This window comes from Aspergillus lucknowensis (genome assembly GCF_044049455.1).
Source record: "Aspergillus lucknowensis strain CBS 449.75 chromosome Unknown BJX67scaffold_49, whole genome shotgun sequence".
Classification (NCBI taxonomy): Eukaryota; Fungi; Ascomycota; class Eurotiomycetes; order Eurotiales; family Aspergillaceae; genus Aspergillus; species Aspergillus lucknowensis.
This window is the reverse complement of record NW_027263593.1, coordinates 15,545-35,593: the sequence shown is the minus strand read 5'-3', so window position 1 is coordinate 35,593 and position 20,049 is coordinate 15,545. Positions and strand designations below refer to the sequence as shown.

The window sequence follows — 20,049 nt, the reverse complement described above, 5'->3', positions numbered from 1 at the left end:
GATACACTCGTCCAGCTACATTATCTTCAAACACTAGTCCTCAAACGACCGACTGTCCCTTCGCGGATCGCGGAGTCTGATCCGTTGCGATCTTACCTCAGCATGGTGCCTTCCGTGCAGCTCGAGCTTCCCAGCCGACTCGTTGGTGTTCGCCTCTCTTCGCACTCGTTCCACCTCATGACGACAGTCGCATGCTGACGCCCGAATCTGGTTGATATGTCGCGGGGTTTTCCTATTCTTACCACGCCAGTTATGCCGATTTCACCTGTCTAGTTCTATGATACCAGTCCCCGGTGCTCCTGGGCTTCGTTGTGTTCTATTGTGAATCGATAATTTCATTAATGGATCGATTATTCTTAACGATGGATCCTGCTGCCTGGCCTGAAATTCATCGTCTACAAGCCGAATTCCCCTGTGGCGCTGACAATCTACTTCTGATGCGCCCAGTTGGCCTTAATTTGTAGCCCCCCAGTAGATCCCCCATTTTCTTGACCAACGATCCGCACATCTAAGTTCAACACGTGTACACGACGATTCAAGAACAAGGGCGAGCGCCAAATGATCCTTAGCGCCCTCATGGCTTTGGTGTCGAAGCGCCGGTCCCCAGGATCAGCTGACGCCGAAGCTAATTGCTTCGCCATGCAGCATCGGCGCCAACCACGGCGCCTATTTCAAAACATATTCACATCCCCATCCAAGCAAAGCGCTTATCCACACTTGGGCGTTCTTTTTCTTGGGCAATGTATGCCGGAGACTTGTGTTTCATCACGGCGCGTACAAGGAAGCTACACGCACACTCGTCTCAGGTTCAGACGAATCTAAGGGCGAGTCCGCCAACAGGTCTGAAGGATCTGATCTCATCTGGACACCAATAAGCACAAAATGGCTGTAGCCGCCCTGATTTTTGATGGCGATGATGCCTTCTCCCACCTCGTTGCCGGACCTTGTGGCCTCCCTTTGTGGATTGTTATCTGAGCTTCTATTCATCGTTCATCTCTACTCATCTCTAGCATCCGAGGATGTTATACTAAAATTCTAATGACTCAGGGGAAAGGGCTCTTCTGTAGCTCAAAAACTGGGGTTCGTACGGTCTTTATTACTCCAAACAATTGACTCTGATCCGCTCGAGATGTCCCAGGACGTATAGCAGCTAACTGTGAGCCTTGGTAGGCTACCGCACCATGTTATCATATCCTCTCCCATGGGTACCCGTTACGTATATTATAGTTGTGGTTTTTTTCATGCAATGTGTGTGTGCAACCGTCGTGTCGTTACTTGACCTGATGCCAAAATGTGCTTCGGAATGCATCGAGGGTTTCATCACCACTGAATACCCAAGGAACGCTTGCTCGGAAGGATGTGACCTTTACTATCTGTGTACGGAAAGCACAGGTAGTGGCTACACTTTAGGAGAGGCGGCCTTGCGCTGTAGCCTCTCAATGTGTTCTATGGAAGTGGCTTTGAGCTTTGATACCTACAGTATTTGCGACTCTGTACCAGGAGCTCTACCGCGAACACATCCTACAATCGTGGCCACAATCGTGCCCCCATCCAACCCTACCTCGACAACAATGCGACCAACCACAATAATTACCGCGGAACCGGAGACCACAGACACCCGTCCGACTATAGATCCAACTTCGACAAAGTCAGATCCCACATCTACAACAGCAACAACCTTTCAAAGCCCGGTATCGACTACCAGAAGCATACAGGACCCTCCCAGCACGGAAACCGAAGAACCGACGTCCACAGCGTCGTCAGAGCCATCTCCTAACGCAACCCCAGGCGAAACGTCGAGCGACTCTTCGGAAGGTGGCAGTCTCGACTCCGGTGCAGTCATCGGCGTTTCCGTTGCTTCGGGTCTTGCTGGATTCTTCATCATTGGCGTCGTCATTTCTCTGTGCTGCAGGAGGATCAGGCGTAAAAATGCCCAAGATCGAGAATTCTTTGAGATTGGAGGACACATGGAAGAGCCTCCGGATTTCGGTTTTCCACCCAGGCGCCTCCCGCTGGGGTCTAGCCCTTCTCCTGGGACACTCAATGCAGACTCTGAGAGTGCCCGGCTCTTCCGTCCGCCTGAGCAACGCCAGCAACCAGCAGTCATTATTACCGAACCCAAAAACACGGAGGACTGTGGGCATACAACGCCTGGCAATTCAAGTGGCACCGAATTGCAGTCGTCCTCCAACGTCGACTTCGATGCAGAGTCTACCGTCTCGTCAAGGACGGTGTCTGATTTGCTCCCGGACAAGCCAACATACGAACTCTACCCAAGACCGTTAAGGTGGAGCCAGCAAAAGAAAGTGAGGCTTTCCAGCGGGCCGACCCCTTACGAGGGATTAAATCAATATGGACAAAGGAACCTTCCGAGTCCCTCACTCCAACACTTTGTCTTTCCCAGTTCGATAGGAGGAGGGAACAGCCGACTTCCAATGGCGGGACTCCCGGCCAATCCGCGCGCAATGTTATACGGATTTGGAAGATCACAGAGCCAGATGCCGGCTATCAAGGAGCCCGAACATGGGAAGAAACCAGTCTATGCAAATGTTAAAGAGAAGATCCAACCGTCCCGGCAAGCAGCTATTCGTGGAGCATCCCCACATCGGCCAGGACACACAGACGGCTTCGATAACTACTGGCAAAGCTCCGATGCTGGATTCGTAGGAGCTAGGGTGATCCAACCACACGGTGCAGCTCGCGACTCATTCCATGGTGTTGGAATGAATCGTAATTCCTTTGGCGACTACCCGGGATGTGAATCTGATAGCTCCGACGGCAGCGGCACCCCAAGTTTAGAATCCCGACGAGCATCTCGTCACTCAGGGAATTTCCGTCCATTAACTCCCGTAAGGGAGATCAGGACACCAACTGGTGAAGCGCAGACGCAGAAGTCAACCGGGAGAGGTCCGTCTAATAATGGGGGAAAACCAAGAGGGTACCTGCCGGGAATGCCACCAGACCGGCCCACCCAACCGCAAGAGATCGTTTCACGGCCCCGGATCGTCCGGCAAGACGACATCAAACGTGTACAAATCCGCCGTGGCAAGCCATCGCCCAAAGGGGTGGCAGTTCCCTACTGTCCTGATGACTACTGGCTTGAGCAGATGAACGAATGCCCCTCCCGCCAGAGTGCCCCTCGACATTTGGGTGATTACGGGTATACACCAGGAGGGATGATGGGCCGTATGCCGAAGAAGAAGCCGTTGCCCCACGAACGGAACCTGACACCATCACGGAGGGGCGCAGAGATGATTCTCCAAGTGGATTGACGTAATGAACTTGTTTATACCTCGAGCTGGAGGAGCATACTACGTTTTCTTTGGTGTATTACCTATTATATGACTGTGTGTATCTGACCCATTTAGCGCTCCCTTTTTTCCCGTTCTCTTTTCCATACCTACATCGGGTGGCCTTAACGGGCGTTGATTGGCGCACTGCTCCAGCTGAGAATTATTGTGTCAAAAGTAATACACTTGATTCGTCTTATGTATTTTCCTCTCCCTCGCTTCCTTTGCTACTCACATCCCTGGGATCTTAAACGAATACCAACACACAAATACCATGGAGTTGCCGCAAAGGTCCGAATACTCATCTGGCTCTCAGACAAAAGAAGAGCATGCTAGGAGCAGGTCGGAAGAACAAAGCGATGAGTTTCCACAATGGATATTCCTTGCCCTCTCACTGGACAGTCTCTCCGACATCTCGGAAACATCAAGCATGCCCAAGTCGTATCCCAAAGAGTTGTTGAGTGAGCGACAGGCGCCGCCTCTCCTCTCACCAATTTCGAGAAGAACGAGCTCAATTCCCCATCGCGGGGTCTGTACCACCGAAGTCATAATTAGTCTCTGGCTTCATTCGCTCACGTCCCGGATCTATCCACTATCTCAGCACAAGTCCCTCTCCAGGTAATCTCCCGAACCGATCCTGGAACACTCTTGTGTCCAAACCTCACCCCAGATGTAACGGTCGAGGAGAAAGAGCTGGTCTCATTGTCTCCACCTCTTCACATGTCCGAAACTCCAGTAACCTCGAGCTCGGCGAGGCAAAAGCCCTCACTTGCACGTTCTCATCCTCATTCAAGATCGAGACGACTTGGCAGCTGTGCTGCCGGCGCGACTAAGTCGGCAAGAGCTGGTGCATGCATGGAGATCCATTTGCGGTATTTAAGATGGGAGACAGGGGTGGCGTTGGAACCAATAGGTGCCGCGGATTGTGTGCTTTGGATTGGGGCTCGGGTTGTGACGCGACTTTGTTCCTATTCTCTTTCGTGATGGGTGTTTCGTGTGGGCTTGTGCGGCCGAAGCAACTGCTCCTGGCAATTCCGAATGAGGACCTGACAAGACTAACTAGTACCTTAATAGTAAGGTTGATATAGACAAGGATGGACTCCCTTGAAGGTGAGGTCGTGCTCTTGTCCTTGAAGATTGTTGTGTAAATTACATACGAGGCTTGGTGTGCGTATTGTAATGAAATTTTGAAGGCTGGTGGGTGGCTACCTGATAGGCTCCGGGGCGGCAGCCCATGGATGAAGGGTCCCACTAATGATGTCATATAGCTGATCAATGTTGGCGAGGCTGTGATGAGGGATGCTTTGGAAGTCCAAGAGAGCAAGATCCAATGCGAGCACGTTTGATTGATGCTCAATTGAGTCTTTTGAAACATAATTCATGGCTCATGATTCTGCTTTCTACCAACCTGAATAAAAAAGCTCCAGCACTGCGGGGGACCTGTAGAGACAGCATCAGGATACTGGTGTTGTTCTGTACCGGTATATACTTATCCTTACCGTATTGAGATCTTATCCGCCAGTGATGCCCCAAGGCACTGCCGGTGGAAAAGATGATATCAAGTCCAACCATCCTCAGCTTCTCTTCCATCACCGCTGCGGCCGCCCCGTTCAACCAATTGCTCGACCCGATGGAATGATTTACACGTCCTTACCGCAGCCGGCATGAGTAATTTTGACTCCTTCCCGTCCTCTCAGAACCTTTCCCTCTTGAAGGAGTCTCCACTACTGCACGTCACCTCCCCCCGTCGTTGATAGGCCAAACCTCCGTCCGAGACAACCTCTGGCGCCGGTGATGCTCCATGGTTGAACGAATTCGATGGCATCTCCACTGCACGCCCTTCGTTTTTGGCACGAAGAGGAACGGTAAACTTTCGCCTCCATGGAGCAGGTACCAAGGTCCAACGACATAGACTCTCGGAACCCACCAGCATGCTTTGTTCCAGATACGGGCGATGACATCGACCAGGGGCTGCATCTCGGTGGGCTGTACTTTCCTCCACCATGACCTTTGTTTCCATATATTAATGGACCCAGTTCCTCAAAATCAACTCCTGACAAGTTTCTTTTCTTCTCCCTTTCCATCGGTCTTCCCCACTCTTATCGACCAGTGCTTCAGACTGACCATACATCCTCCACTTTGGAGCTTGTGTGGGCATTACCGATCTTTCCCTCCAGCTATCAATATCTGTCGTATCAGCTCGTCGCCTTGCGTTGAGACGGCCGCCATCTCATTTGAGAGGCAGCCTCGACCTTGTCTTCTGCAGCTCCTCGATTTATATCTTCCGTATCCAGCGTGCACCCAAGATGTCTGTGGAAGACGTCTTCTCGGGTGGCGGCGGCCGCTATCGTCGGCTGTCTAGCGTGTCAGCCGAGCGGGCTGACTTGTTTGGCGGTCCGAACGTGGTTGTGCCCCCGAGGCATCTGATGGCATCGACTGAAGCTTCAGAGATCGCCTTGGAGATGGAAATGGCGAAGCAACACCTCGATAATGACAGCTCCTCATTGGAAGGTTCTCCTGTAGCCGGATCACCGGTTATCTCGCCTCGCGATTCTGTCTCTACCATCACCACTATCACTACCGATGAGTTTGCTCTAGCTTTCGATATTGACGGTGTGCTCATTCGAGGAGGAAAGCCCATTCCTGCTGCTGTTGAGGCTCTGAAATACATCAATGGAGAGAATCCCCATGGCATCCGAGTGTAAGCTTCGTCTGTGTCTTTTAATCTCGCCGTGCATGCTAACATCCACTAGCCCTTACATTTTCGTTACAAACGGTGGTGGAAAGACTGAGGAAGAACGGTGCCTAGATCTCAGCCGGCAGCTGGACCTTGAGGTCTCGCCCGGCCAATTTATCTGTGGACACACTCCGATGAGGGAAATGGCGGAAAAGTATAATACTGTGCTTGTCGTTGGCGGCGAAGGAGAGAAATGCCGGGTAGTAGCCGAGGGCTACGGCTTCAAAGATGTCGTTACTCCTGGCGACATCATCAAGACTAGGCATGACACGACCCCGTTCCGAAAACTGACTGAGGAAGAGTACAGCAACTCGAGGGAGCTTGACTTCGACAAAGTCCGCATCGACGCAATCTTCGTCTTTGCTGACAGCCGTGATTGGGCTGGGGACCAGCAGATCATTCTGGATGTTCTCATGTCAAAGAACGGCAGCCTACTCGAACGCTCGGAGACCTTTGATGAGGGACCACCCATCTTTTTCTCCCACAATGACGTCGTCTGGTCCACCTCTCACGAGCATTCTCGCATCGGTATGGGAGCCCTCCGTGCGTCTCTTGAAGCCTTATATAAAGCCGTTACTGGAAAGGAGCTGCAAACGGTTGCCTTCGGCAAGCCACAACTCGGTACCTACCAATTCGCTACTCGACTTCTTCGCCAGTGGCGTAAGAACACGCACGGAATCGACAAGCCTCCTGCCACCGTCTACTTCGTCGGAGATACCCCCGAATCTGACATACGCGGAACCAACGAGTTCAACGAGATCAGTGACTCGAACTGGTATTCAATTCTGGTTAAGACTGGTGTCTATCAAGAAGGTACCATCCCGCGTTATCCACCGAAGAAGACCTGCGAGACCGTCTTCGATGCCGTCAAATTCGCTATCGAGCGCGAGCTGGCCTCAAAATCAGACTGTATCACAGGTGCTGCAGAAAGGGTCCCGGCTGATGATGAGGATTTCCGTAACTGAGCCGCGTTTTCTTTCCTTTTTGATATCATCATGAAGCATGTTAGATTATGACTTTCGATTTCAGTTGGCAACATTGCTTTTTGCTCCATATTTGCAAGCTGTCGCCTAGATGATTCCCCGTCCTTCTTATCACTGCTCCATTTTACTACAAGCCACGACTTGCGTTTCTTCCATCCTTGTCATAATGTCCTCTTTGGGAGGGCATCTTGACTACTTGTTCTTTTTGCTTTTGATACCTTGTTGCTACATATTTACTTCTGCTATCCAGGCGAGGATGAAATGGCAGCGCTCTGGACCACTCACAGCATAATATCCCGCATGATTGAGAGGGAATTGAATTGATATAGACTTCATCCCGGGCTAATCTGATTTGCATCACCTTCCCCGCGTAAGGCCCATTTCTCTCTCCATAACCAGAATTCGGTGCCAGTCGCTCGACTGTGTTGATCGAACAGACGACAACCAACTTTCCTCAAGTTGGTGAGGGCACGGACCTTGTTACACTGAGCTGAAACCTAATCATGCACCATGACGACCCTGTCCAGACGCACTGCACTCTGCATGCCGCACTTGGGCGGGACGGCTTTCCGTCACCCTACACACTCTCTGGCAGGGGTCAAAATGAGAGAGGCTGAATTTAGGGTTGGTTGGTTAGTTTTGGTGGCTGCCTGCCCATGCATAAATTACACCACCGTTACGCAGACCCAAACCTTGGTGTGACTCGAAGGATGCATCATAATCAGCGGAAAGGGGGGGGGGGGTTTGGGGAGGGCGTGGTTGCCATTATCATCGAATATTTAAAGCAAAAGGGGCTTCCCGACTCGAGAACGAGAAACATCCGGGAGTCGCTCCTGATAGAGTTATACCCAGTCGATCCTTGTCGCAGCGTGTTGAGGTATAACAGCCGTCATATGAGCCATTGGAGTTGCCAGGATAACTTAATCCCTTGGCCAGACAATCGGAAGGACAGAAGTGGCAATTCCGAATGTCGCAGTTGGCATTGGCAGTTAGCTCTGTTCCCCTCGTTTTACACCCGGAAGGGTTGCAAGCCCTCTCAAACCTAACCTCCCGAAACCTTACTTCGGCCGGTCACCACCGACGTCAGTGGCCCAGGGGCGAGGGGTCGGAGTGTGTGATGTAACGCAGCACGGGGAACTATATTCCGCCTGATAATGGTGGTAATAATACTTGTAAGCCTTGGGCCAAGTAAAATGGTGGCTGGGTATGATAAGCTGATATATATAGGTGCGTATAAAGTATCTACATGGTTTTATATGGTAAGAACAATAGGCCGAGATAGGAAAAAGAATTCCATGCCCTGCCACACAACATGTGGGTTCATTGCTGTCCCCAGATTCTCTTTATATGGGATAAGTCTTAGCATGGAGTTGGAGGACTTTGAACGGAGGATCCAGACCATGGAACCAGCGAGCGGGGCGGGGACTTCATCGACGACCACCCCTCCCCCGCCCTTCTATCATCACCAAAATGGAGGCTCGCTTCGCTGAGAGAACCTATCAGAGACGCGGGCAATCACTGGGGCCTTGTTGGCTGCTGTAGGAGACGGTCGCTTCATTGAAATTGGGGAAAGCCCGGGTTTGGGTTGACCTCGCGGCATGACCGAAGAGCGGAGGTCTCCGCTTGGGTTGAGCCAGGGTGGAACACCGTATCCAAATTTCCGCGTATTCTGGGTTCGCGAACTTGGTAATACGCCGTTTTCACAGCTTGAATTCGTTGTCAAGCCAGTGTTTAATCACGGTGTGTCCTTCTTCGAAGCCCTCCTTGTCCATGCGGACTACGATCGCAGCGTGGGTGTGCCTATGGTTGTGGATATAGACCGGGTATTTGCGGAAACCGACGGCATTTAGGGACTTGATCATGGAGAATTGTTCTGGTGTCAGGGCGAGGGTGGGCTTGTGCGCATCATTGGCGGTGGCATAGGTTGCGACTTTGGATATGCCATGTGGCTGATCGGTGGAGTCTTCTGCAAGACAGGCGCTAGGTGGTGCGTCTTCCGCTGTTTTGGTCTTTCCAACTGGTGACTCTGGTTGGGATTCAAGATCTGAAGGCGTCGAGCTGGAAGAGAGATAATCGGGATCCTGTCTGGAGGCTGCATTCTCGAACACTTCCTCCATGGCAGTTCTAACACGCTTGACAGCAACAGGTACGCGGTAGCGCCTAAAGTTGTTTCCGGTAGATTCCTCATGTGCACGTCTCCGACCACGACTGCGGAAGGTCTGAACCACTGCGTAGCCTAGGAATATCGGGACGGCGATGATAACGAGGACGCTGAATAAGAGCCAAAATGGGAGCTTGCTAAAGAACGATCGGACTCTCAACTTGACCCGGGTGAAGAAGGGCAGCTTCTCTTTCTCTTCCGATGGCAAAGTGTACAGGTCCGGGTCAACTATTACTGAGTCATAGCCTTCCACATAGTTGACGTTCAGGTTTTCCAGGTCTCGGAAGTGATCCACACTTGTGAAAATTGTAGTATAGAAAGGGGTGGTACGATCATTGACCACATTGCCATAGACAACACGGTGTTTGAACTTCGCCAGCCCCTGTATAAAAATGCTATCCGAGTCTGCCAGAACACTGAGCAACGGCTTCCCAGAATCGCGAAAAGTATCGGTCAGGAACAGATGCTTTCCAGAGACCGAAACGGTTCGGGAACCCAGGCCGTTGAAGAATAGGTTTTGCGCACCCCTGACTGGCGCCCGGACTCCGAGGTGTGGGGAGGCAAATGTCGTAAAATTGACGGGCTCCAGTTTGTCGAGCCAACCCTGAGAGTAGAGCAAGCCCAAAGCGTATCTGGCTATCAACCCGCCGAGAGAGTATCCGATGACGCTCAGCTTCTTGATCTTGTGCCCGCCGGTTTCTGAATTTTCCAAAGTCTCTTCAATCTCGTTCGCAAGTCGTTCCCCGCACACCTCTACACCATCATACGTGAGATTGCCAGTGTTGCTCTCTGAAACCAGGATTTTGAGGTCATTCTCGTCGTATCGTTGTCTTAATGCTGAAACGATAGTGTTCATATGAGCCGGGTTGCCCCATAATCTGCTCCAAACGCTTATTGTTAGCAACAATTCGGTTGCTCGAAGCTATTCGTCTTACCCATGAACAAGCACACACAGATGATCCGCGTTTGCCGGCGGAGCAGTTTGATCTCGATTAGGCTCCATTACAAGCTGAATGTGGGTCGAGTGGATGTCAATGTGCCCCCAAAATGAATAGAACTGTCTCTTGCCCCCTTTTATACTCAGCAGCAATGTTCTTCAGCACATGGTCGAGGCGCATGGAATCAGGCAGCACCAGTCGACGCGGCCCCTTTCGATGCCATTTTCCTTTGTTGTGACACAACTGCTGACTGGCCCTCTGGGCTCTTGAACCTGCCTTAAGTCCGGCTGACTCAGGCCCGGAGTTTAGCTCCACTTCAACTCAAGAGCTGTGGACAGTGGTCACTCCTGCCATCAAAGTCCATCAATAAGTTGCCACCATTAATGTCGTGGCAAGGGCGCTAAGGCTGGAGCGAGGTCATCGCCCTGTTTGCCGTCGCGAGTTCCTGCGATGTCATCTGCTGATTCTTGGGAAAGCACCCCCAGTGTCGTTGTTGAGCACGGGAAATATGCGAAGGCTTGGCACGTGAATCCAGAGCGGGAGCGGAATTTCTTTTTCTCCATAAAGCCCTGCAAACAAACCAAAATGCACCTTGCGCTGCTTTGGCCTTGATTGCGTCCCGATATTATCGATTGCTTCAGCGCCTGCTTTCTCTCTCTGGTCGTCCGCTCCTTCCCCCGGCCGGTGTGTTGAAAGAATTATCCCTCTGATAATTTCCCGAACCACCTCCTTTCTCCCGAACCGATGCCTTGATCAACCAAAGATCTGTCGCCCGCGTTGTTGAAGCTCACCTGGGTCGACAGCTTTCGCAAATATGTTCACCTTCACTCCATTGCTTGGTGCCCAGTCCTCGGCATCCAAAGCTTCACAGTCTATTTTGGAGCTAGATGGTGGTGTGAAAATACTTGTGGATGTCGGTTGGGATGATACCTTCGACCCCCTCGATCTCGTGGAATTAGAGAAGTATGAATCTCCCTCTTCTGAAAATTGCTCAAACTTCACGTCCCAAGGAGAGGGAAGCTAATATCGACGGGGATAGGCACGTCCCCACTCTATCGCTGATTCTCTTGACTCATGCTACACCTTCGCATATCGGTGCCTATGTTCACTGTTGCAAGACCTTCCCTCTCTTCACCCAAATACCCATCTACGCTACGAGCCCCGTTATCGCGCTGGGTCGCACGCTTCTACAGGAGCTGTACTCCTCGGCGCCACTAGCAGCGACGTTCTTACCAAAGGCGTCAATTTCAGAACTTGGTGCCTCGATATCCGCCGCATCCACCGCCTCGGTGGCGGAGGGCGATGGTAGCGTGGAGGTGACTAGTGCTGGACGCATATTGCTACAACCTCCGACTGCTGAGGAAATTGCCAGGTACTTCTCACTTATTCAGCCGTTGAAATACTCGCAACCGCATCAACCCATTCCCTCTCCCTTTTCTCCGCCTCTCAATGGTCTCACACTTACTGCCTATAATGCCGGTCACACAGTGGGGGGGACAATATGGCATATCCAACACGGTATGGAGTCTATTGTTTATGCTGTCGACTGGAACCAAGCGCGAGAAAGTGTTGTCGCGGGTGCTGCGTGGTTCGGGGGCTCCGGCGCAAGCGGAACAGAAGTTATAGAGCAACTACGAAAACCCACAGCTCTTATCTGTAGCACCCGAGGCGGCGACAAATTTGCACTTTCTGGCGGGAGGAAGAAGCGCGACGAACTGCTCTTAGATATGATTCGGAGTACGCTCGTCAAGGGTGGTACTATTTTGATCCCAACAGACACAAGCGCCCGGGTACTCGAGCTCGCGTATGCACTGGAGCACGCGTGGCGCGATGCCGCTCGGGACACCAAGGATGATGTGCTGAAGAGAGGCGGCCTATACTTAGCGGGTAGGAAAGCCAATACGACCATGAGGCTAGCCCGGAGTATGCTGGAATGGATGGACGAGAATATAGTGCGAGAGTTTGAGGCTGCCGAGGCGGCAGACGGCACTAGCCAGTCGCACGGCACCGCTGACCCGCGCCAACCTAAGGCAGATGGTAAAGGACTTGGTCCCTTTACGTTCAAACATCTGAGGATAGTTGAGCGAAAGACGAAGCTTGAGAAACTCCTCAGCGATGGAACACCGAAGGTCATCCTTGCTTCCGATTCCTCTCTGGACTGGGGTTTCGCGAAGGAATCTTTACGGGCGCTGGCTGGCGGGCGTGACAACCTGCTCTTACTCACGGAGCCACTTCACTATCGTAAAGTCTCCTATAAAACCGATGAAGCTCATCGAAGAACTCTCGGCAGCATGATCTGGCAATGGTACGAAGAAAGGCAGGACGGCGTTGCTCTGGAAAAGGGATCTGATGGCGAAATGCTTGAACAGGTTCATAGTGGGGGGAGAGAGTTGTCGTGGATGGATGTGCAGCGTGCGCCTCTTGAATATGGTGAACAGCTCCTATATCAGCAATACCTTGCCACCAAACGGCAATTTCAAGACACAGCCCAAACCAGGGGCCAGGAAAACCTCGATACCACTGCTGATGCGATAGACGATCGCTCTAGCTCTCTATCTGAAGATTCAGAGACTGAACAACAAGGGCGAGTGTTGAACTTTTCAACTTCACTAGCACATGCGAATCGGAATAAGCTAGGCCTAACTGATGAGGACCTCGGCGTTAACGTCCTTCTCCGGCGCAAGAATGTCTTCGACTACGATGTCCGGGGAAAGAAAGGTCGTGAGCGAATGTTTCCTTATGTTGCGCCGAGAAAGAAAGGAGATGAATACGGAGAGCTCATTCGGCCAGAAGAATACCTAAGGGCAGAAGAACGTGAGGAGATTGATATGCAGCAGCGCAGAACGGAGTCTCAACTTAAGCTTGGCCAAAAACGAAGATGGGACGATGCGGGCCCAAGCGGGCGTCAAAACACCGGGGGTCCAAACAGGCGTCGCCGGGATGGCGACGACGCTGAGAGAAAGGACGCCGACTTACTCGATAACTTAAGTCTGACGGAAGGTGGAGATGGCGCGGATGAGGCTGCAACATCGGGAACTGAGTTAGATGAGCAGGCATTTGAAGGTCCCGCAAAAGCGATATACGAGAAGGCTACTCTCACCATTAATGCTCGTCTTGCATTCGTGGACTTTACAGGGATACACGATAAGCGAAGCTTGGAAATGTTAATTCCCCTCATCCAGCCACGGACGTTGATCCTAGTGGGCGGAATGAAGGAGGAAACCATGGCGTTAGCGACAGAGTGCCAGAAACTCTTAGTGGCTAAGTCTGGTGTAGATGCCTCTTCGGCCACCGCTGCTGTTATTTTCACGCCGGTGAATAAAGAAGTCGTCGACGCGAGCGTCGATACTAGTGCCTGGATGGTTAAGCTGAGCAACAACCTTGTTCGACGCTTGAGGTGGCAGCACGTTCGGAGTCTAGGGGTGGTCACAGTGACAGGCCAACTGAAGGGACCCGAGCTCACGTCCACAGACGAAGAGCCGACGGACTCGCCCAGCAAGAAACAAAAGTTGACGAATGAAACCGCCTCCGAGAATGCCACGCCGACCACCGCTGAGTCGAAACAAGCAATCGACACACCCGAATCCCACCCCATCCTCGACATCCCGCCAGCGAACATGGCGTCTGGAACAAGATCAATGACTCGGCCTCTCCACGTCGGAGATCTCCGCCTAGCGGACCTCCGCAAGATCATGCAGGGAGCCGGTCACACAGCGGAATTCCGCGGGGAGGGAACGCTCCTTATCGATGGTATGGTGGCCGTGCGCAAGTCCGGCACTGGCAGGATTGAGATCGAAGCAGCTGCTTATTCCGCCGCTCCAAACATGGGATTTGGCCAGGGCGCTGGGAGCTTCCTTGCTGTTAAACGGAAAATTTATGAAGGTCTTGCTGTAGTGGCGGGGAGTTGATCTCACTCCGTACGGGCATCTATTTACACATACGGAACATTTTTACGCCCGTGTACTACTACTTCTTTATGTTACCTTACAACGGGAATCGCCATGGTCCATTCCATCTCTAAATATTCTCTAGGTATAATTAGACCTGTCCAAGCTTGTCCGTTGCCGCATATTAGGACGCAAGCACTCTATATGAATACCGTCTATCGAATCATTCAAATTGTTCCATAATCTTCACCATAATCCTCCGTCGGAATTTCCTGCAGATATTCGTTCGTGCGAGGGCCAGTATATTTCCTAGGAATATTAGCGCCTTCCCGATTCTCCACGTAGAAGCGAGTAAAAGTATCAAGTATACACATACTCTCGCGCATCGACCCACCACCAAACCAACGCAAAAACAGCAATGAAGACCCCAACACAAATTCCATAATTCCTGGAAAGATCAGTCAGTCCACATCCCGGACATACATGAATGTCCAAACGCAGCGGGCTACTCACATATTCTCTAGAGTAATAGGCACCCTCGGCGGGAAAAACAACACAGTACTTATAAACACCACCCAGGTCACCGATACCCAATTAACATAGGGCCCCCACCTTCCGAGCGTAAATGGGCCCTCGACGAAGCTAACCTGATGCTTGTAGATCTGATGGGCCAGGATCACAGAGACGTAGGATAGGTCGAGGGCTGGGGCTGTGATGCTGAAGATCGCGGTAGCTGTTTGGGTGGACCCGATGGCTATGCAGTTTAGGAGGATGCTGAAGAGGACGACGAACCAGACTGCGTTTACGGGAGTTTGGGTGCGGGCGTTTATTTTGGAGAGTGCGCTAGACTTATATTAGTCTTTAGTCGTTTGATATAGGTCATGGTGGATGGCGTACGAAGAAAACGGAAGGGCCTCATCTCGAGCAAATGCGTAAGCCATCCGCGTGTCTGCGAGCATGGCTGAGCACCCGGTAAAGAGCTGGACAAGCACGGCAAATCCCCACATGACCATGCCGCCTGTCTTCCCGCCTGCGTTCAGGAAGATCTGGGCGGCGGGAAGACCGGTGGGGGTGTTGAGGATCTCTTCGAAGTCGGTCAGGCAGAAGCAGAGTGATATGGTTAAGATCCAGCCGAGGGCGCCCGAGACCACGACGGCAGATTGGATGGCCATGGGTCCCAGGGTGGCAGCATCGTGAGTTTCCTCGGACATGCTAGGACCTGTTAAATCTGATTTCGAGTTGGAGAAGTGGGTGAAAACTGACTGAGTTGTTCCGTCGTAATCGGTCATGGTCCAGGCCACGGAGATGAAGCCCAGGAGGAAGGAGAAGAGCTTTGAGCCCCAGCCTGAACCGTCGGTGGCATGGGTGAAAACCCAGCTTGCTGGTTGTTTGTCAGGCGTATTGTATAAGAGAGCAAAGCAGATAGAAATGGTTGCAACGACTGTAGATTGTAAGTGATTAGCCAGTCTATGTCTCGGCGGAAGACATACTGTTGATCGGCGCAAACCAGATGAAGATGAGATGCAGAGACTTTGTCGTCATTGAGCAGACAATACCAAGAAAAATAAGGAGTGCGATGGACAAGCGCACAGTATCCCACGCGGTTCTGCATACGGTCAGCAGGAGAAAGACGATATGTATAGGCACTTGCGTACGGTGTATACGAGTAACTCCCATCGACCAGCTTCGAGTTCATACTGGCAGCAGCAAGAAGCATTTGGCTGACCGTGTATGCGACGCTGGACACACCAGCAGTCTGTCCGAGCAGGTTGCACCAGCCTTGTATCCAAGAGAATATTGGCACCTGGTCCGCAGGGACAACGTATTTGGTGACAAAGTACATTCCTCCGGCAGTGGGATAGGCGGAAACCAGCTCCGCTACAGAACTACCAATACAGAAAGCCATAACAGAGCCTAGAAACCAGCACCAGACTGCGGTCGCAGGCCCTCCAGCGGCCAACGGGGCCCCGAAGGTGGCTGGAACGGAGCCAAGGACTCCTAGGATGGAGATAGCATACGAGATTGTCGACCATTTCGAGAACTCTCGTCTTAGCTCCTGTGAGGATGTCAGTAGGGACTTTGAGGGGGTGGTGAACAATCATCCCACCTGCTTGTAACCAATTCGAGCTAGGAGAAGCTCATCATCATCGTGAATTGAAGGCATAGTAGCGAGAGGCAACCGTAGAGAGCGTGGTATATGAGCGTACGATAGCTGATCTATTGGCTTTTGAAGGGAGCGCCAGCACAACAACTCCTCCACACAGAACACCACCACGAGGAATTGAAGAGCGCGTCAAGAACATGATGAGAAGAAGAGATCCAAGATAAGGCTAGAGACGCAGGATCCATGCATGCCGCCAAAGACGCCGGCGATGAGGGACTCCCCAGCCGGAGATAAGTAAATCCGGCGATTGTTTTGGCCGCATTGAAAGGTGGTCTGTTCTGCTCGCAACCCCCGTTCAACAGCTTCGACTCGGGCACTGCCTGTCCCGTACCTTTCTTTCTGTGGTTGGGTTCTCTTCTCAGGGATGGCTTGAAAGTGACAGACTGATTAATTGCGCGTGTCTAGTCCCCGTCTTCTCTGTGATGAAGCACCATGGCGGACCAGAACTATTTTCGATCCCCCGCCCACGGAGCTGCGCCTGGTGACGACCCCTCCAATCCGAATAGAATCCTCCCTCATGCTCCCTATCCTGGGCAACACGCCGCCGGATTTTCCCCGGGTCCTTCTCCTCAGCAGCCCGGAGGGTTTTACGGGTCTGGTGCTCCCAATAGCCAACAATGGGCCGCCGGTCCCCCTCCACCCCTACCTCAACAGCCTCTCCAGCCGCTTGCGCCGCAATCTGCCTACGGCGCCAACCCGCAACCACCTCCAGGACAACCGCCTGATCAAATGATGACCGGATTAGCCTCTCAGATGGGTGGATTAGGGATAATTGGCGGGGAGGGGGGGCCTCGGACTTCGAAGAAGAAGCACCGTCACGCATATCATGACATTGGGGCGGCGCCAGCTCCTACGCAGCAATTTCCAACAGGGCCAGTGGACTCTCTACAACACCATTCATCTCAATTCCTAAATACCGGGCTCACCCAAGCCCCTCACGCTGTTTCCCCCGCTCTGGGTTCTTCGAGTATTGTCCCCCAACCAGCAGCTCCTGGAGTTGTGCCCGACCCAGGCCATGGTACTGTCCCTACTCAAGGGAGGATTGATCCAGAGCAGATCCCGAGTATCCCTCGCTCGCGTGATGTACCAGCGCAGTACTACTTCAGCCATGTCTATCCCACTATGGAACGCCACATACCTCCCCCCGCGGCCATTCCATTTGTGGCCCACGACCAGGGCAACTCATCCCCGAAATACGCTCGTTTGACCTTGAATAATATTCCCTCTGCCTCCGACTTCCTTTCATCCACTGGTCTTCCGCTAGGGATGATTCTCCAGCCGTTTGCCCGTCTAGACGCCGGCGAGCAGCCCATCCCCGTTCTCGATTTCGGAGACACAGGACCTCCGCGTTGCCGCCGCTGCCGAACATACATCAATCCCTTTATGTCGTTCCGATCTGGTGGGAACAAGTTCGTCTGCAACATGTGCACTTTCCCCAACGATGTTCCGCCAGAATACTTTGCCCCAATCGATCCTTCTGGGTCGCGCGTCGACCGTATGCAGCGTCCGGAACTCATGATGGGAACAGTCGAGTTCCTTGTCCCCAAAGACTACTGGAATAAGGAACCTGTTGATCTTCGATGGCTGTTCTTGATTGACGTTAGCGCCGAATCTGTCAACCGAGGTTTTTTGAAGGGTGTATGTAAGGGTATCTTCAACGCTCTATATGCAGGGGAGTCGTCAGAAAATACTCAGGATACCATGCCGGTGCGGCGGATACCTGAAGGGTCGAAGATTGGGATCGTCACTTACGATAGGGAAGTACAATTCTACAACCTCAGCGTATGAACTCTTGCCTCATCCCATATCTGGGAAGTATACTGACAGCTGTTAGGCCGAACTTCAGCAGGCGCAAATGTTAGTTATGACCGATCTGCAAGAGCCCTTTGTTCCTCTGAGTGATGGGTTGTTTGTTGACCCATATGAGGCTAAGTGAGTATTCTGTCAATTCCTGTTTTCTAGGCTTGATCCTGACGATCTCATAGGGATGTGATCACCTCTCTGCTAAAACAAATCCCAAATATCTTCTCACGCGTCAAAACACCGGAACCCGCTTTACTGCCCGCTCTTAATGCGGGTTTGTCAGCGCTACATGCCACTGGTGGTAAAATCATTGGGACAGTTTGTACGCTGCCGACGTGGGGTCCTGGCGCATTGAGCCTTCGGGATGACCCTAAAGCTCATGGAACGGACATGGAGAAGAAACTTTTTACCACGGAGAATCCGGCATGGCGAGAAACGGCAGGCAAGCTTGCTGAGGCCGGGGTTGGTGTTGACATGTTCATTGCAGCTCCCAGTGGAACCTATATGGACGTTGCTACCATCGGTAGGTTGCGGACTATTCCTGTTTGGCTCCAGCGTTACTTATTTTTCCAGGCCACATCCCCGAGGTAACGGGTGGCGAAACCTTCTTCTACCCTAACTTCCACGCCCCACGGGACATTCGAAAACTTTCCGAGGAACTTGCGCATGCAGCTACGAGAGAGACGGGGTACCAAGCACTGATGAAGGTCCGTTGCTCTAACGGACTGCAAGTGTCAGGATACCACGGTAATTTTGTGCAACACACGCTCGGTGCCGATCTTGAGATCGGTGCAATCGATGCTGACAAAGCGATTGCTGTCCTTTTCAGCTATGATGGCAAGCTCGATACGAAGCTCGATGCTCATTTCCAAGCTGCACTGCTGTATACCTCAGCAAACGGGCAACGGCGCGTTCGTTGTATTAATATAGTTGCCGCAGTTAATGAAGGGGGAATGGAGACGATGAAGTTTATAGATCAAGATGCCGTTGTTAGCATAATTGCTAAAGAAGGTACGTCCCGCGATTTAAATTGCTCCCTGGATTTGCATACTAATTCCTGATCCTCAGCCGCGGCTAAAACCCTGGACAAATCCCTCAAGGATATTCGGGCGAACATAACAGAGAAGACTGTAGATATTTTCAGTGGGTACCGCAAGGTGTTTTCTGGATCGCATCCTCCCGGCCAACTTGTACTACCGGAGAACCTCAAGGAGCTCTCCATGTTCATCCTCAGCCTGATCAAGTCGCGGGCGTTCAAAGGTAAGGATCCACTTGCTGATCCAAGAAGTTCTAGTCGCTGACTTTACCCCACAGGCGGCCAGGAAGCATCAGACCGACGGATTCACGACATGCGGATGCTGCGATCAATAGGGTGCGGCGAACTTTCACTCTACTTGTACCCTCGTATAATCCCCATCCACAACATGCAGCCAGAGGACGGGTTTCCGAACGAGCGAGGCCAGCTCCAGGTACCTCCTTCTCTTCGGGCTAGCTTCTCCAAAGTTGAAGAAGGTGGAGTATACCTGGTGGACGACGGCCAACAGTGTCTTCTGTGGCTTCATGCGCAGGTATCGCCTAACCTTTTGGAGGATCTCTTTGGCGAGGGCCAAACTTCCCTGCAAGGGCTCAACCCGCAGACCTCCGCCCTCCCAGTGTTGGAGACGCACCTTAACGCGCAGGTGCGCAACCTGCTACAGTACTTCTCCACTACCAGAGGATCGAAGGCGGTGACACTCCAGCTCGCCCGCCAGGGACTCGACGGGGCCGAGTACGAATTTGCCCGGTTACTCGTGGAAGACCGCAACAACGAGGCTCAGAGCTATGTTGACTGGTTGGTGCATCTCCACCGGCAGATTAACATGGAACTCGCTGGACGCCGTAAACGTGATGATGCGTCAACAGAGGGATCGATAGCAGGCCTGACTGGGCTACGAGCACCCTATTGGTAAATGAAAGCTATTCCAAATCTAGTTCTCTCTTCTTTCCTATTATTTGCCTTAGGTTGCATCTGTAATTTGGATCTCTTCGAGAGGACTATCAATGTACCACGGTCGTTTGATTCCGCACATGCTGTGCTCCTTCAAGC

General features: G+C 52.1%; 6 protein-coding genes across 6 annotated transcripts; 4 read left to right on the top strand and 2 right to left on the bottom strand.

The window, feature by feature from the left end:
• Positions 1-1,181: 1,181 nt before the first annotated feature.
• Positions 1,182-3,272, top strand: BJX67DRAFT_374396 (uncharacterized protein; the record flags this gene model as incomplete). Its single annotated transcript, XM_071031545.1, has 3 exons — positions 1,182-1,359; positions 1,393-1,441; positions 1,481-3,272. 3 exons carry the CDS (start codon positions 1,182-1,184, stop codon positions 3,270-3,272), a joined length of 2,019 nt encoding a protein of 672 aa, XP_070882600.1.
• A 2,213-nt stretch (positions 3,273-5,485) lies between these two features.
• BJX67DRAFT_239045 (phosphatidyl synthase) lies at positions 5,486-7,065 on the top strand. The gene is made up of 2 exons (XM_071026064.1): positions 5,486-5,991; positions 6,044-7,065. The coding sequence occupies exons 1-2, from the start codon at positions 5,597-5,599 to the stop codon at positions 6,990-6,992; spliced, it is 1,344 nt and encodes a 447-aa protein (XP_070882599.1). The 5' UTR covers positions 5,486-5,596; the 3' UTR covers positions 6,993-7,065.
• A 1,540-nt stretch (positions 7,066-8,605) lies between these two features.
• BJX67DRAFT_238944 (lipase ROG1 family protein) lies at positions 8,606-10,331 on the bottom strand. Its single transcript, XM_071026063.1, has 2 exons — positions 10,107-10,331; positions 8,606-10,049 (listed from the first exon to the last, which is right to left on the bottom strand). Exons 1-2 carry the CDS (start codon positions 10,172-10,174, stop codon positions 8,711-8,713), a joined length of 1,407 nt encoding a protein of 468 aa, XP_070882598.1. The 5' UTR covers positions 10,175-10,331; the 3' UTR covers positions 8,606-8,710.
• A 592-nt stretch (positions 10,332-10,923) lies between these two features.
• On the top strand, positions 10,924-14,017 carry BJX67DRAFT_384467 (cleavage polyadenylation factor subunit CFT2; the record flags this gene model as incomplete). The annotated part of the gene is made up of 2 exons (XM_071033671.1): positions 10,924-11,072; positions 11,149-14,017. 2 exons carry the CDS (start codon positions 10,924-10,926, stop codon positions 14,015-14,017), a joined length of 3,018 nt encoding a protein of 1,005 aa, XP_070882597.1.
• Positions 14,018-14,214: 197 nt separating this feature from the next.
• BJX67DRAFT_363055 (amino acid permease) lies at positions 14,215-16,452 on the bottom strand. Its single transcript, XM_071030059.1, has 8 exons — positions 16,104-16,452; positions 15,652-16,052; positions 15,487-15,602; positions 15,260-15,437; positions 14,894-15,208; positions 14,510-14,839; positions 14,373-14,444; positions 14,215-14,305 (listed from the first exon to the last, which is right to left on the bottom strand). The coding sequence occupies exons 1-8, from the start codon at positions 16,158-16,160 to the stop codon at positions 14,224-14,226; spliced, it is 1,551 nt and encodes a 516-aa protein (XP_070882596.1). The 5' UTR covers positions 16,161-16,452; the 3' UTR covers positions 14,215-14,223.
• Positions 16,453-16,592: 140 nt separating this feature from the next.
• On the top strand, positions 16,593-19,912 carry BJX67DRAFT_374391 (Sec23/Sec24 family protein; the record flags this gene model as incomplete). Its single annotated transcript, XM_071031544.1, has 6 exons — positions 16,593-17,942; positions 17,995-18,092; positions 18,146-18,486; positions 18,537-18,974; positions 19,032-19,223; positions 19,278-19,912. 6 exons carry the CDS (start codon positions 16,593-16,595, stop codon positions 19,910-19,912), a joined length of 3,054 nt encoding a protein of 1,017 aa, XP_070882595.1.
• Positions 19,913-20,049: the final 137 nt, after the last annotated feature.